The sequence below is a fragment of the Bombina bombina genome, chromosome 7 (assembly GCF_027579735.1).
Source record: "Bombina bombina isolate aBomBom1 chromosome 7, aBomBom1.pri, whole genome shotgun sequence".
NCBI classification, from domain to species: domain Eukaryota; kingdom Metazoa; phylum Chordata; class Amphibia; order Anura; family Bombinatoridae; genus Bombina; species Bombina bombina.
Genome location: NC_069505.1, coordinates 361,871,565 through 361,889,743, shown reverse-complemented (window position 1 = coordinate 361,889,743; position 18,179 = coordinate 361,871,565). Strand labels below are relative to the sequence as shown.

At 40.0% G+C, this 18,179-nt stretch overlaps 1 protein-coding gene across 1 annotated transcript in view; it reads left to right on the top strand.

Moving 5' to 3' along the window:
- ACAD9 (acyl-CoA dehydrogenase family member 9) overlaps nt 1-18,179 on the top strand; it is an 816,466-nt gene that overhangs the window by 135,180 nt on the left and 663,107 nt on the right. The window contains exon 2 of the mRNA XM_053721049.1: nt 13,079-13,172. Coding sequence (XP_053577024.1) covers nt 13,079-13,172 — 94 coding nt within the window. The remainder of the gene's footprint in view (nt 1-13,078; nt 13,173-18,179) is intronic.

The following is an 18,179-nucleotide window of genomic DNA, read 5'->3' as shown; positions in this document are numbered from 1 at the left end:
TCGACAGAACGCCAAGCTTCCTTGTTACGGGTCCAGATCCAGGGACCCGGGAGCGCGGTCCTGGTAGATGCTTTGACAGCACCTTGGACCTTCGGGATGGCTTATGTGTTTCCACCCTTCCCGATGCTTCCTCAATTGATTGCCAGGATCAAACAGGAGAGAGCATCGGTGATTCTAATAGCGCCCGCGTGGCCACGCAGGACCTGGTATGCAAATCTAGTGGACATGTCATCCTGTCCACCTTGGTCTCTGCCTCTGAGACAGGACCTTCTGATCCAGGGTCCTTTCAAACATCAAAATCTAATTTCTCTGAAGCTGACTGCTTGGAAATTGAACGCTTGATTTTATCAAAACGTGGATTTTCTGAGTCAGTAATTGATACCTTAATACAGGCTAGGAAGCCTGTTACCAGAAAGATTTACCATAAAATATGGCGTAAATACTTACATTGGTGCGAATCCAAGAGTTACTCATGGAGTAAGGTTAGGATTCCTAGGATATTGTCTTTTCTACAAGAAGGTTTAGAAAAGGGTTTATCCGCTAGTTCCTTAAAGGGACAGATCTCAGCTCTGTCAATCCTTTTACACAAGCGTCTGTCAGAAGTTCCAGACGTTCAGGCTTTTTGTCAGGCTTTGGCCAGGATTAAGCCTGTGTTTAAAACTGTTGCTCCACCATGGAGTTTAAACTTAGTTCTTAACGTTTTACAGGGTGTTCCGTTTGAACCCCTTCATTCCATTGATATCAAATTGTTATCTTGGAAAGTTCTGTTTTTAATGGCTATTTCCTCAGCTCGAAGAGTCTCTGAGTTATCGGCCTTACATTGTGATTCTCCTTGATTTTTCATTCAGACAAGGTAGTTCTGCGTACTAAACCTGGGTTCTTACCTAAGGTGGTCACTAATAGGAATATCAATCAAGAGATTGTTGTTCCATCATTGTGTCCTAATCCTTCTTCAAAGAAGGAACGACTTCTACACAATCTAGATGTAGTCCGTGCCCTGAAATTTTATTTACAGGCAACTAAAGATTTTCGACAAACTTCTTCCCTGTTTGTCGTTTATTCTGGACAGAGGAGAGGTCAAAAAGCTTCTGCTACCTCTCTCTCTTTTTGGCTTCGTAGCATAATACGTTTAGCTTATGAGACTGCTGGACAGCAGCCTCCTGAAAGAATTACAGCTCATTCTACTAGAGCTGTGGCTTCCACTTGGGCCTTTAAGAATGAGGCCTCTGTTGAACAGATTTGCAAGGCTGCAACTTGGTCTTCTCTGCATACTTTTTCCAAATTTTACAAATTTGACACTTTTGCTTCTTCGGAGGCTGTTTTTGGGAGAAAGGTTCTTCAGGCAGTGGTTCCTTCCGTATAAAGATCCTGCCTGTCCCTCCCGTCATCCGTGTACTTTAGCTTTGGTATTGGTATCCCAGAAGTAATGATGACCCGTGGACTGACCACACTTAACAGGAGAAAACATAATTTATGCTTACCTGATAAATTCCTTTCTCCTGTAGTGTGGTCAGTCCACGGCCCGCCCTGTTTTTTATGGCAGGTCTAAATTTTTAAATTATACTCCAGTCACCACTGCACCCTTTAGCTTCTCCTTTCTCGTTGGTTCTCGGTCGAATGACTGGGTGTGACGTAGAGGGGAGGAGCTATATAGCAGCTCTGCTTGGGTGATCCTCTTGCACTTCCTGTTGGGGAGGAGTTAATATCCCAGAAGTAATGATGACCCGTGGACTGACCACACTACAGGAGAAAGGAATTTATCAGGTAAGCATAAATTATGTTTTTATATATGCGTGTGTGTATATATATCTATTCGAATTAGGTAACGTGGCACACACCATCCACCCACCAGCCTCGTGCACTGCAATAGAGTTAAATGCAGAAGAATATCCAGAACACAAACATGGCTTAACGGTAAAGCGTGTATCCAGAAAACCTCAGGCAACACAGGAAACTCTGCAAACCTTCCATGGGCTCCAATTGAGAAAGGTTCGCTGCTGAACTGAAACGTTATGGGTTAAGGCCGTATTTTTCTTCACATGTTGTGATTAAAAGGCTTGTTGCAAAGTTTCCTGTGTTGCGCTTTTGGGGCTTGTCTGAGGACATTTCCTGTCATCAGATATTCTAGTTTTTGTATATGTGTGTATATGCATGTATGTATGTGTGTGTGTGTGTGTATATATATATATATATATATATATATATATATATATATATATATATATATATATATATATATATGTATATGTATATATATATATATGTATGTGTGTTGAAAGAGAAAAGGATGATTCAGCGCTAGGTGTCCCCCCCGAGAAATATATAATTTGTAGTGTGGATGGATGAACTGGCTGCCCTTATACCTGAAATGAGGGCAATTGCAGGGTCCCCACCCTGCACTGTCCTATTTCAATTACAGAGAGAACAATTGGTAGAAAGAGTGGTATTAAGGCGCACTGTTCATAAGAATAATAACCAATATATTATTAATAATGGTGTCAGAATAGTAGGTGTAGTGCAAGAAACAGAGTATTTTAATACAGATTATTATATATAATGTATCTAGTACAAGTATTTGTACCAGCGGTGTCTGGATGAGTAATATCAAAAAATATATATACAAACTATATTATGTATAAGAGTAGGATGGTGTACCAATCAGGTCAATTTGATATCCTAAAAAACTTTGTTCTTTCCTGCACAGTTAAAGGTACTAATAGTTCATTTGATATGATATCATAAAGTTCATAGAGTTCACAGGTATTATTAGTCCCAACGTTCAAGTAGATTATGTAGAATAAATAATAGTTTTATGTCTAATCCTAATGTTGTAAATAGATGCCCACTTACTAGATGTAACCTCAATCCTATGAGGTAAGTGGGAAGCGTCTTTAGTAAATACAGTTGTCCCTCAGCAATCTGGAACCGCTGCTTCTCTGCCTCTTTAGTGTGGTTAGAAACACTGCTTTCCTGCTTCTTTAGTATGGTAGAGATTTCTTTCTCCCTCCTTCTAGTTTGCTTGGTAATTCACTCAGCTCCCAGTAATCCGTGATGTAGAATACATAGATAAGGGAACACAAATATGGAAAGGATAGTGCAACACCACATACATACATACATACATACATACATACATACATACATACATACACACACACACACACACACACACACACACACACACACACACACACACACACACACAACCTTTCTCAGATATTCTAGTTTTTGTCTCTCTCGCTATCGTTTTTTTCATTTGATTACCAAAAATTCCAATAGAGGGCAATCTTTTAATATATATGTTCTTGTTGTTAATAAAATAAAACATTATTTTTAATAAATGTCATCATGTTTATTAATATTTTATACCTAGTCCACTATTAAAAACGTTTTAGTGAGAAAACTAAACATTTCAGCTAAAACTGTGATTTCTCCTACATTGGTGTATCCGGTCCACGGCTTCATCCTTACTTGCGGGATATTCTCTTCCCCTACAGGAAGTGGCAAAGAGAGCAGACAGCAGAGCTGTCCATATAGCTCCCCTCAGGCTCCGTCCCCCCGTCATTCTCTTTGCCGCTCTGAACAAGTAGCATCTCCACGGGGGTGGTAAAGAGTATGTGGTGTTAGTTGTAGTTTTTTATTTCTTCTATCAAGGACTGGGATTTTACTCAAACCTGTTTGTAGTTCCCAAAAAGGAAGGAACTTTCAGGCCAATTCTGGATTTAAAGATCCTAGACCAATTACTCAGAGTTCCATCATTCCAAATGGAAACCATTCGGATTACCAGTTCGTGGCTCTTCCCTTCGGATTGGCCACTGCTTCGAGAATTTTCACAAAGGTGCTAGGGTCCCTTCTAGCGGTGCTAAGGCCAAGGGGCATTGCAGTAGCACCTTAACTAGATGACATTTAATACAGGCGTCGTCTTTTCACAAAGCAAGGGCTCATACGGACATTGTTCTAGCCTTTCTAAGGTCTCACGGGTGGAAGGTGAACATAGAAAAAAGTTCTCTGTCCCCGTTCAACAAGGGTTCCCTTCCTGGGAACAATAATAGACTCGGTAGAAATGAAAATCTTTCTGACAGAGGTCAGGAAACTAAAACTTTTGAACACTTGTCGAGTTCTTCAATCCATTCCTCAACCCTCCATAGCTCAGTGCATGGAGGTAACAGGACTAATGGTTGCGGCAATGGACGTGGTTCCTTTTGCTCAAATTCATTTAAGACCATTGCAACTGTGCATGCTCAAACAATGAAATGGGGATTATGCAGATTTTTCTCCCTGGATTCAGATGGACCAGCAAACCAGAGACTCACTCCTCTGGTGGTTGTCTCAGGATCACCTGTCCCAGGGAATGAGTTTCCGAAGACCGAAGTGGATCATTGTCACGACCAACGCCAGCTTCGCTAATTCTAATAGCTCCTGCATGGCCACGCAGGACTTGGTATGCAGACCTGGTGAATATGTCATCGGTTCCACCATGGAAGCTGCCTTTGAGGCAGGACCTTCTAATTCAAGGTCGATTCGAACATACAAAACCTAGTTTCTCTGCAACTGACTGCTTGGAGATTGAACGCTTGATTCTAGCTACACGTGGGGTTTCGGAATCAGTTATAGATACTCTGATCCAGGCTAGAAAGCCTGTCACCAGGAAAATTTACCATAAGATATGGCGGAAATATCTTTGCTGGTGCGAATCCAAGGGTTACTCATGGAGTAAGATTAGGATTCCAAGGATACTATCTTTTCTCCAAGAAGGATTGGAGAAAGGTCTGTCAGCTAGTTCTTTTAAGGGACAGATATCTGCTCTGTCTGTTTGGTTACACAAGCGTCTGGCAGCCATGCCAGATATTCAGGGTTTGTACAGGCTTTAGTCAGAATCAAGCCTGTCTACAGACCTGTGGCTCCTCCATGGAGTCTAAATTTAGTTATTTCAGTTCTTCAAGAGGTTCCGTTTGAACCTCTACATTCCATAGATATTAAGTTACTATCTTGGAAAGTTTTGTTTTTTTGTAGCTATTTCTTCTGCTAGAAGAGTTTCTGAATTGTCTGCTTTGCAGTGTAATTCACCCTATCTGGTGTTTCATACAGATAAGGTCGTTTTACGTACCAAACCTGGTTTTCTTCCTAAAGTGGTTTCCAATAAGAATATCAGCCAGGAAATAGTTGTTCCTTCTCTGTGTCCTAATCCAGTTTCTAACAAGGAACGTCTGTTACACCATCTTGATGGGGTTCGTGCTTTAAAGTTTTATCTAAAAGCAACTAAAGACTTCAGACAAACATCGTCCTTGTTTGTCGTCTATTCTGGCAAGAGGAGAAGTCAAAAGGCGACTGCGACCTCTCTGTCTTTCTGGCTGAAAAGCATCATCCGGTTGGCTTATGAGACTGCTGGAAGGCAGCCTCCTGAACGAATTACAGCTCACTCTACTAGAGCTGTGGCTTCCACATGGGCTTCCAAGAATGAGGCTTCTGTTGAACAGATTTGTAAGGCAGCGACTTGGTCTTCACTGCATACGTTTGCCAAATTTTACAAATTCATTACTTTTGCTTCTTCGGAGGCTATTTTTGGGAGAGAGGTTTTGCAAGCAGTGGTGCCTTCCATTTAGGTTACCTGACTTGTTCCCTCCCTTCATACGTGTCCTAAAGCTTTGGTATTGGTTCCCACAAGTAAGGATGAAGCCGTGGACCGGATACACCAATGTAGGAGAAAACAGAATTTATGTTTACCTGATAAATTTCTTTGTTTCATGTAATTAGCAAGAGTCCATGAGCTAGTGACGTACGTGGAGGTGGTGAATTAAGTTTGTGCTAGATTCTACGTTGATATGCGCTCCGCAGCAGGTTGGGGCCCGGTTTTCCTCTCAGCGTGCAGTGAATGTCAGAGGGATGTGAGGAGAGTATTGCCTATTTGAATTCAATGATCTCCTTCTACGGGGTCTATTTCATAGGTTCTCTGTTATCGGTCGTAGAGATTCATCTCTTACCTCCCTTTTCAGATCGACGATATACTCTTATATATACCATTACCTCTACTGATTCTCGTTTCAGTACTGGTTTGGCTTTCTACTACGTGTAGATGAGTGTCCTGGGGTAAGTAAGTCTTATTTTCTGTGACACTCTAAGCTATGGTTGGGCACTTTTATATAAAGTTCTAAATATATGTATTCAAACATTTATTTGCCTTGACTCAGGATGTTAAACGTTCCTTATTTTCAGACAGTCAGTTTCATATTTGGGATAATGCTGAATTTATCATTTTTTTCTTACCTTAAAATTGACTTTTTTCCTGTGGGCTGTTAGGCTCGCGGGGGCTGAAAATGCCGGATGTGGCGTCATTTTTGGCGCCAAGAGCATTTAGGCGCCAAATAATGTGGGCGTCTTTTTTGGCGCTAAAAAATATGGGCGTCATTATTGTCTCCATATTATTTAAGTCTCATTATTTATTGCTTCTGGTTGCTAGAAGCTTGCTCACTGGCTTTTTTTTCCCATTACTGAAACTGTCATTTAAGGAATTTGATCAATTTTGCTTTATATGTTGTTTTTTCTATTACATATTGCAAGATGTCCCAGATTGACCCTGAGTCAGAAGATACTACTGGAAAATCACTGCCTGGTGCTGGATCTACCAGAGTTAAGTGTATCTGCTGTAAACTTGTGGTATCTGTTCCTCCAGCTGTTGTTTGTAATGAATGTCATGACAAGCTTGTTAATGCAGATAATATTTCCTTTAGTAATACTACATTACCTGTTGTTGTTCCATCAACATCTAATACTAGTGTTCCTGTTAACATAAGAGATTTTGTGTCTAAATCCATTAAGAAGGCTATGTCTGTTATTCCTCCTACTAGTAAACGTAAAAGGTCTTTTAAAACTTCTCATTTTTCAGATGAATTTTTAAATGAACATCATCATTCTGATTCTGATAGTGGTTCCTCTGGTTCAGAGGATTCTGTCTCAGAGGTTGATGCTGATAAATCTTCATATTTATTTAAAATGGAATTTATTCGTTCTTTACTTAAAGAGGTCTTAATTGCATTAGAAATAGAGAATTCTTGTCCTCTTGAAACTAAATCTAAACGTTTAAATAAGGTTTTTAAATCTCCTGTAGTTATTCCAGAGGTTTTTCCTGTCCCTGATGCTATTTCTGAAGTAATCTCCAGGGAATTGAATAATTTGGGTAATTCATTTACTCCTTCTAAACGTTTTAAGCAATTATATCCTGTGCCATCTGACAGATTAGAGTTTTGGGACAAAATCCCTAAAGTTGATGGGGCTATCTCTACTCTTGCTAAACGTACTACTATTCCTACGGCAGATAGTACTTCCTTTAAGGATCCTTTAGATAGGAAGATTGAATCCTTTCTAAGAAAAGCTTACTTATGTTCAGGTAATCTTCTTAGACCTGCTATATCTTTAGCGGATGTTGCTGCAGCTTCAACTTTTTGGTTAGAAGCTTTAGCGCAACAAGTAACAGATCATAATTCTCATAGCATTGTTAATCTTCTTCAACATGCTAATAACTTTATTTGTGATGCCATCTTTGATATCATTAGAGTTGATGTCAGGTATATGTCTCTAGCTATTTTAGCTAGAAGAGCTTTATGGCTTAAAACTTGGAATGCTGATATGTCTTCTAAGTCAACTTTGCTTTCCCTTTCTTTCCAGGGTAATACATTATTTGGTTCTCAGTTGGATTCTATTATCTCAACTGTTACTGGAGGGAAAGGAACTTTTTTACCACAGGATAAAAAATCTAAAGGTAAATTTAGGTCTAATAATCGTTTTTGTTCCTTTCGTCACAATAAGGAACAAAAGCCTGATCCTTCATCCTCAGGAGCGGTATCAGTTTGGAAACCATCTCCAGTCTGGAATAAATCCAAGCCTTTTAGAAAACCAAAGCCAGCTCCCAAGTCCACATGAAGGTGCGGCCCTCATTCCAGCTCAGCTGGTAGGGGGCAGATTACGTTTTTTCAAAGAAATTTGGATCAATTCAATTCACAATCTTTGGATTCAGAACATTGTTTCAGAAGGGTACAGAATTGACTTCAAAATAAGGCCTCCTGCAAAGAGATTTTTTCTTTCCCGTGTCCCAGTAAATCCAGCGAAGGCTCAAGCATTTCTGAAATGTGTTTCAGATCTAGAGTTGGCTGGAGTAATTATGCCAGTTCCAGTCCTGGAACAAGGACTGGGGTTTTATTCAAATCTCTTCATTGTACCAAAGAAGGAGAATTCCTTCAGACCAGTTCTGGATCTAAAAATATTGAATCGTTATGTAAGGATACAAACATTCAAGATGGTAACTATAAGGACTATCCTGCCTTTTGTTCAGCAAGGGCATTATATGTCCACAATAGATTTACAGGATGCATACCTGCATATTCCGATTCATCCAGATCACTATCAGTTTCTGAGATTCTCTTTTCTAGACAAGCATTACCAATTTGTGGCTCTGCCGTTTGGCCTAGCAACAGCTCCAAGGATTTTTACAAAAGTTCTCGGTGCCCTTCTGTCTGTAATCAGAGAACAGGGTATTGTGGTTTTTCCTTATTTGGACGATATCTTGGTACTTGCTCAGTCTTCACATTTAGCAGAATCTCATACGAATCGACTCGTATTGTTTCTTCGAGATCATGGTTGGAGGATCAATTTGCCAAAAAGTTCATTGATTCCTCAGACAAGGGTAACCTTTTTAGGTTTCCAGATAGATTCAGTGTCCATGACTCTGTCTCTGACAGACAAGAGACGTCTAAAATTGGTTTCAGCCTGTCGAAACCTTCAGTCTCAATCATTCCCTTCGGTAGCCTTATGCATGGAAATTCTAGGTCTTATGACTGCTGCATCGGACGCGTTCCCCTTTGCTCGTTTTCACATGCGACCTCTTCAGCTCTGTATGCTGAACCAGTGGTGCAGGGATTTCACAAAGATACATCAATTGATATCTTTAAAACCATTTGTACGACACTCTCTGACGTGGTGGACGGATCACCAACGTTTAGTTCAGGGGGCTTCTTTTGTTCTTCCAACCTGGACTGTGATTTCAACAGATGCAAGTCTGACAGGTTGGGGAGCAGTTTGGGGGTCTCTGACATCACAAGGAGTTTGGGAATCTCAGGAGGTGAGATTACCAATCAATATTTTGGAACTCCGTGCAATTTTCAGAGCTCTTCAGTCATGGCCTCTTCTAAAGAGAGAATCGTTCATTTGTTTTCAGACAGACAATGTCACAACTGTGGCATATATCAATCATCAAGGAGGGACTCACAGTCCTCTGGCTATGAAAGAAGTATCTCGAATTCTGGTTTGGGCGGAATCCAGCTCCTGTCTAATTTCTGCGGTTTATATCCCAGGTATAGACAATTGGGAAGCGGATTATCTCAGCCGCCAAACGTTACATCCGGGCGAATGGTCTCTTCACCCAGAGGTATTTCTTCAGATTGTTCAAATGTGGGGACTTCCAGAAATAGTTCTGATGGCTTCTCATCTAAACAAGAAACTTCCCAGGTATCTGTCCAGATCCAGGGATCCTCAAGCGGAAGCAGTGGATGCATTGTCACTTCCTTGGAAGTATCATCCTGCCTATATCTTTCCGCCTCTAGTTCTTCTTCCAATAGTAATCTCCAAGATTCTGAAGGAATGCTCGTTTGTTCTGCTGGTGGCTCCAGCATGGCCTCACAGGTTTTGGTATGCGGATCTTGTCTGGATGGCCACTTGCCAACCGTGGACTCTTCCGTTAAGACCAGATCTTCTGTCGCAAGGTCCTTTTTTCCATCAGGATCTCAAATCCTTAAATTTAAAGGTATGGAGATTGAACGCTTGATTCTTAGTCAAAAGAGGTTTCTCTGACTCTGTGATTAATACTATGTTACAGGCTCGTAAATCTGTATCTAGGAAGATATATTATAGAGTCTGGAAGACTTACATTTCTTGGTGTCTTTCTCATAATTTTTCCTGGCATTCTTTTAGAATTCCGAGAATTTTACAGTTTCTTCAGGATGGTTTGGATAAAGGTTTGTCTGCAAGTTCCTTGAAAGGACAAATCTCTGCTCTTTCTGTTCTTTTTCACAGAAAGATTGCTAATCTTCCTGATATTCATTGTTTTGTACAAGCTTTGGTTCGTAGAAAAACTATCATTAAGTCAATTTCTCCTCCTTGGAGTTTGAATTTGGTTCTGGGGGCTCTTCAAGCTCCTCCATTTGAACCTTTGCATTCATTGGACATTAAATTACTTTCTTGGAAAGTTTTGTTTCTTTTTGCCATCTCTTCTGCTAGAAGAGTTTCTGAATTATCTGCTCTTTCTTGTGAGTCTCCTTTTCTGATTTTTCATCAGGATAAGGCGGTATTGCGAACTTCTTTTCAATTCTTACCTAAGGTTGTGAATTCTAACAACATTAGTAGAGAAATTGTGGTTCCTTCATTATGTCCTAATCCTAAAAATTCTAAGGAGAAATCATTGCATTCTTTGGATGTAGTTAGAGCTTTGAAATATTATGTTGAAGCTACTAAGAATTTTCGAAAGACTTCTAGTCTTTTTGTTATCTTTTCCGGTTCTAGGAAAGGTCAGAAGGCCTCTGCCATTTCTTTGGCATCTTGGTTGAAATCTTTAATTCATCATGCTTATGTCGAGTCGGGTAAAACTCCGCCTCAAAGGATTACAGCTCATTCTACTAGGTCAGTTTCTACTTCCTGGGCTTTTAGGAATGAAGCTTCTGTTGATCAGATTTGCAAAGCAGCAACTTGGTCTTCTTTGCATACTTTTACTAAATTCTACCATTTTGATGTGTTTTCTTCTTCTGAAGCAGTTTTTGGTAGAAAAGTACTTCAGGCAGCTGTTTCAGTTTGATTCTTCTGCTTATAATTTCAGTTTTTTTCATTATAAGATTTAAACTTTATTTTGGGTGTGGATTATTTTCAGCGGAATTGGCTGTCTTTATATTATTCCTCCCTCTCTAGTGACTCTTGCGTGGAAGATCCACATCTTGGGTAGTCATTATCCCATACGTCACTAGCTCATGGACTCTTGCTAATTACATGAAAGAAAACATAATTTATGTAAGAACTTACCTGATAAATTAATTTCTTTCATATTAGCAAGAGTCCATGAGGCCCACCCTTTTTTGTGGTGGTTATGATTTTTTTGTATAAAGCACAATTATTCCAATTCCTTATTTTTTATGCTTTCGCACTTTTTTTCTTATCACCCCACTTCTTGGCTATTCGTTAAACTGATTTGTGGGTGTGGTGAGGGGTGTATTTATAGGCATTTTGAGGTTTGGGAAACTTTGCCCCTCCTGGTAGGAATGTATATCCCATACGTCACTAGCTCATGGACTCTTGCTAATATGAAAGAAATTAATTTATCAGGTAAGTTCTTACATAAATTATGTTTTCTCCTACGGTGTATCCGTTCCACGGCCCGCCCTGGCATTTTGGTCAGGTTTAAATTTATTCTTTGTAAACTACAGTCACCACTGCACCTTATGGTTCTCCTTTTTCTCCTAACCGTTGGTCGAATGACTGGGGGGGGCGGAGCCTGAGGGGAGCTATATGGACAGCTCTGCTGTGTGCTCTCTTTGCCACTTCCTGTAGGGGAAGAGAATATCCCGCAAGTAAGGATGAAGCCATGGACCGGATACACCGTAGGAGAAAGAAATTTATCAGGTAAACATAAATTCTGTTTTTCTTTCGGATTATCCATTTGACAAATGTTCATAACAGTCCGGCCACAATATATTATGTTAATACGTGTGTTTGTATACACATATTAACACATAATTATATATGCATATATATACTTAAAATTGCTGCGCTACTTACGCCCTTCGCTGCGCTGAAGTTCTGATGCCGTCTCTGACAGCATCAGAACGAGGCTTCTATAGGAGCCTATGGAAGCACGCTCTCATGAGCACAACGCTTCCCTGTGAACTCACAATGAGCACAATACATTGCTGTGAACTTGTAATACCAGCGCACATTAGCGTGCGCTGGTAATGCACAGTGAAGCACAAATATCGCTTTCATGAAAGCAATTTTTAGCGCTCCACTATTAATCTGGCCCTAAATAGGTACTGTTAACAGAAAAGCAACAAACAGAGCGCAAACGCTGCTCTAAACGTGTTAATTTAATATGAAAATAATCAGTGCATGATAAGACACTTATGTGTAAATATAAAAATGCATCACCAAAGTTCTAATGTACTTGTCTTACCGAATACCTCCTTAATAGTTCTGTTATCCGCTATTGGTTAGCCTCATCTGCTGGGGATGCGACCTTCAGGAGACTCACTGTTTCCAAAGTAGGAGCAAGCTGAACTCTCCGGGTGCCACGCCAGTGCACACAGCCTAAATAGGTACTGAGAAGAACACTTGGACCGATACTTTCAAATATCTACAACACCTTATTTTTCTGGGATTATTAACAAGCAATGCTCTCTTGTAATTGGTTGTGCAAGAACAGGGGTGGGGCTGCACAGGGAATGGTTGTGAAATGATAAATGCGTACAGAAAATGCTGCATGCTCGTCCTGAACTGGGATGGCCAGGTTCCTTAGATGGAAAACTTGTGTAACTGTAGCCTAATAAATAGGGCCTAGGTATCAATTGTTCAGGGGTTGTTAATGACGACAACTCCCACAGTTCTACAAGAGAAAGTGATTCCACCTTTTTAAAATAACATTGCATTTTATTTTCTCTCATGGTCCAAGGGAGTAACAGAGACAATGTTTCAAGTCACCTATTGCCTCTTAGCCATACCTATCTACATACATACATACATATTAATGTATTTTTATTTTGTAATTTGGCACCAAAATCTACATCCTGCAGTGGAACAGCCAACTCGTATTTTTAACTTCCACAGTTCTGTATGTGCGCAGTGACACACCTTTCTAAGCCTGACAAGAAATGAAATAGTTTTTAAGCATGGAATATAAATGTATTCTAAACATTGTACATTTTGTTATTGGAATGCTTCACTGTATTGTTCTTTTTATTCGGCTGTTTTAGTCTAATACATAAAGTACATTCTAATAATCTAGTCAATTAATAATCAAGTCTGATTAGTCTGTGGCCATTTTTTTCCCCAGGAGGAAGTATTTCCATATCCAGAGATCAGTAAGGATGAATTAGAAGAGATCAATCAGTTTGTGGGTCCAGTAGAGAAATTCTTTAATGAAGAAGGTATGAAAACCTCTCCCTTTGTAAAACATATTTTATTTTATTTTTTAAATTTAAACTGTCCTGGCATGATGTGAGCTTCACCAATGGCTCAACATAAATTTGTATACCTTAGAAGTAGGGAAAATTAAGAAAAATAAAATATAAGGGGAGAAGGAATTTTACATGTATATTAAACTTGACCTTTAACCTACAATAAGTAAAGTTATTTCTGATGATACAGATAATGTAGAAGCACTGTGGGTTGAAATACTAGAAAAAAATTCTAAAAAAATGTTATTAGGAACATTCTACAAGCCCCCCCAGCATTAGTGATGTGGAAGAAACTCAACTACTAATGCAAATAGGAAAGACTGCTAATAATAACAGTACTGAAATTTTGGGAGATTTTTACTATCCCAAAATAAATTGGGACAACAAAACTAGCAATACAACTAAGGGACATAGATTTTTTTTTTTTTTTTTTTTTTTAAATATACCTTTTTATGTCAATTTTTTTTTATAGAGGAGCCAACTAGAAATAAAACTGGATTTAGTGCTTTTGAATTATATATATATATATATATATATATATATATATATAATCTATCAATATAAATTGTTGCATAGGAAATTAGCACATCTAGGCAAGTAACCCTGCTTGCTTTTAACCAGTAACACACCGTTACTAATGCACAAGAGGATTATAGGTAAGATATGCAAATTAGATATCCAACATCTCAGATTTTTTGCTTCATACTGTGTAAACACAGTGATTCCCTAATGGGGAGAATGCAGCAACACAGAAATCACCACTAGACAGCCTGTTTCGTACTTGTTAGAACTCTTCAGTAGCAGATTTCTGATTGTTATTTAGGTAAAGCTCATTTTAGGGTTAAAATCAAGATAATTTCCTATGCAACAATTTATATTTATTTACTTTTGAGACATGGACGATTTTAATCTCAGACTTTTATCTCCACCTTAATTTTAATGAATTTTGATTTTAACCTTGAAATGAGCTTTACCTAAGCAGAAATCTATCTGCTACTGAATAGTTCTAACAAGAACAAAACAGGCTGTCTAGTGTTGATTTCTGTATTGCTGCATTCTCCCTATTAGGGAATCACTGTATGAAGCAAAAAATCGGAGATGTTGGATATCTAATTTGCATATTTTACCCAGAATCCTCTTGTGCATTAGTAACAGTGTATATGGAGTGTTACTGGGTAAAAGCAAGCGGGGTTACTTGCCTAGATGTGCTAATTTCCTATGCAACAATTTATATTGATTTTACTTTTGAGAAATGGAGGATTTTAATCTCAGACTTTTATCTCCACCATTTTTGTGTGTGTGTGTATGTTTGTATGTGTATATATATATGTATGTATGTATGTGAAAGAACATTTGAGAAACCGTGATCATAACATGGTTATTTTCTTCTATAAGATACGACGAGTCCACAGATTCATCCTTTACTTGTGGGACACTATCCTCCTGCCAACAGGAAGTGGCAAAGAGCACCACAGCAGAGCTGCCCACGCAGCTCCTCCCCAGTCATTCTCTTTGCCTACTCTAAGTGATAGGAAGGGTAAAGTGAAAGAGGTGATAAAATGATAGTTTTTATTTTCTTCAAGCAAGACTTTTTTATTTTAAATGGTACCGGTGAGTGCTATTTTTTCCCAGGCAGCAGATGGATGAAGATTTCTGCCTGGAGACTGATGATCTTAGCAGTTGTCACTAAGATCCAGAGTAGTTCCCACAGAATGGCTGAGGAGTACTTAAGAAACTTCAGTGTGAGGAACGTTTTTCATGCTACAAGCATTGAGGTATGTTCAGTCATTTTTTTCTGGAGAGACGGTGTTATTTCAGAATTGGCTGACAGTATCCCCATGAGGGAAGGGGTAAGCAATAATCCTAATGTATAGAGAAGGGTAATTACTGGACCTGTATGTTGGGCTGTAAAACAAATGTTTTCATTTATTTTGGCAATGGAGGGTACACATGGCTTCATTTAGACTTGGGTATATGAACCCGCATGGCTAGGTTTTTAGACTGCTCTGGTGCGGTTATTGTTTAAGGCTGTGAGACATCGAGGTAGATGGGCGGGGCCTATTTTCGTGCCTCAGTTGCGCAGTTGTATTCCCCATGCAAACAGCAAGCTCCAGCTCCAGTGGGCCTTTCAGGAACGTTTGGGCCTAATCGAAGGGTTAATCCGATTTTGCAGACCCCTGAGGGCAGGTAGGCGCCACAGCAGGGCTGTGGCGAGGTGCAGGGGGTTTGTTTGCTTAATTATAACGTTTTTGGTATAACGTGTTTTTTGTCCTTAAGGGTTAAGTATTCCTTTTCTTGTGGTGCAATCTTAGCTGGCAAGTTGGGATACATTTATCATAAAATGTATATAATTTTATAGTTTTAAAGCAGTTTTGGAAAAATTGTATGCTTTTTTTCTCTTAAAGGCGCAGTACAGTTTTTTCAGATTGTTATTTTTTTCACAAAATAAAGTGTTTTCAAGCCTGTTTGTGGTCATTACTAGCCTGTTTTAACATGTCTGACATTGAGGAAAGCCAAAGCTCATGTACTGAAAGGGCCTTACATTACAAAGAACATATTTTAGCTGATAAAAGTATGTCTCAGGATGATTCTCAGTCAGAAGAGAATCAGGTTATGCCATATACTTCTCCCCAGGTGTCACAACCTTTAACGCCTGCCCAAGCGACGCCAAGTAATTCTAATGCGTCTAATTCTTTCATCCTGCAAGATGTGGCTGCAGTTATGTCTACTACCCTTACAGAGGTATTATCTAAACTGCCAGGATTACAGGGTAAGCGCAGCAGGTCAGGTATTAGAGTAAATGTTGAGCCCTCTGATGCTTTATTGGCCATCTCCGATGTACCTTCACAGTGTTCTGATTTGGGGGTGGGGGAATTGCTGTCTGAGGGAGAGCTTTCTGATTCAGGAAAGATGTTCCCTCAAACAGACTCAGATGTGACGGCCTTTAAGTTTAAGCTTGAACACCTCCGCTTGTTACTCAGGGAGGTCTTAGCGTCTCTGGATGATTGTGACCCTATTGTCATCCCGCCAGAGAAACTGTGTAAAATGGATAAATATCTAGAGGTCCCTACTTACACTAATGTTTTTCCAGTCCCTAGAAGAATTTCGGACATTGTTACTAAGGAATGGGATAGACCAGGCATTCCGTTTTCTCCCCCTCCTACTTTTTAGAAAATGTTTCCGATATCTGACACCATTCGGGATTCGTGGCAGACGGTCCCTAAGGTGGAGGGAGCTATTTCTACCCTGGCTAAGCGTACAATTAGACCTATTGAGGACAGTTGTGCTTTCAAAGATCCTATGGATAAAAAATTAGAAGGGCTTCTAAAGAAGTTGTTTATTCATCAGGATTTTCTTCTGCAACCTATAGCGTGCATTGTTCCAGTAACTACTGCAGCAGCTTTTTGGTTTGAGGCTCTAGAGGAGTCTCTTAAGGTTGAGACCCCATTAGATGATATTTTGGATAGAATTGAGGCTCTCAAGCTAGCAAATTCTTTTATTACAGATGCCGCTTTCCAAATGGCTAAATTAGTGGCTAAGAATGCAGGCTTTGCCATTTTAGCGAGTATAGCGTTATGGCTTAAGTCATGGTCTGCTGATGTGTCATCTAAATCCAAGCTTTTAGCTATTCCCTTTAAGTGTAAGACCCTATTCAGGCCTGAACTAAAGGAGATAATTTCCGACATTACTGGAGGTAAAGGTCATGCCCTTCCTCAGGATAAGACGGTTAAAATGAGGACCAAACAGAATAATTTTCGTTCCTTTCTAAACTTTAAAGGCGGTCCCTCTACTTCCTCATCCGCCTCCAAGCAGGAGGGGAAATTTGCTGAATCCAAGTCAGTCTGGAGACCTAACCAGATCTGGAATAAAGGTAAACAGGCCAAGAAGCCTGCTGCTGCTACCAAAACAGCATGAAGGGGCAGCCCCCGATCCGGGACCATATCTAGTAGGGGGCAGACTTTCTCTCTTCGCTCAGGCTTGGGCAAGAGACGTTCAGGATTCCTGGGCATTAGAAATTGTGACCCAGCGGGTATCGTCTAGAATTCAAGGATTCTCTTCCAAGGGGGAGATTTCATCTTTCACGTTTGTCTGTAAACCAGACAAAAAGAGAGGTGTTCTTACGCTGTATAGAAGACCTATATACCATGGGTGTAATCTGTCCAGTTCCAAAATTAGAACAAGGGCAGGGGTTTTACTCCAATCTGTTTGTGGTTCCCAAAAAAGAGGGAACATTCAGACCGATTTTTAGATCTCAAAAGTCTAAACAAATTTCTCAGAGTCCCATCGTTCAAGATGGAGACCATACGAACAATTTTACCAATGATCCAGGAGGGTTAATATATGACCACCGTGGATTTGAAGGATGCGTATCTTCACATTCCTATCCACAAAGATCATCACCAGTTCCTCAGGTTCGCCTTCCTGGACAAACATTACCAGTTTGTGGCCCTTCCTTTCGGGTTGGCCACAGCTCCCAGAATTTTCACAAAGGTGTTAGGGTCCCGTCTGGCGGTTCTAAGGCCGCAGGGCATAGCAGTGGCGCCCTATCTGGACGATAGTTTGATTCAGGCGTCAACTTACCATCTATCCAAATCTCACACGGACATCGTGTTGGCTTTTCTAAGAACTCACGGGTGGAAGGTGAACATAAAAGAGTTCACTTGTTCCTGTGACAAGAGTTCAATTCCTAGGAACTCTGATAGACTCGGTAGACATAAAAAAAATTCTGTCGGAGGTCAGAAAATCAAATATCTTAACCACTTGCCGAGCACTTCATTCCATTCCTCGGCCATCAGTGGCTCAGTGTATGGAGGTAATTGGACTAATGGTAGCTGCAATGGACATAGTTCCGTTTGCTCGCTTACATCTCAGACCACTGCAGCTGTGCATGCTCAGACAGTGGAATGGGGATTATGCGGATTTATCTCAGCGGATAGATCTGGATCTAGAGACCAGAGATTCTCTTCATTGGTGGTT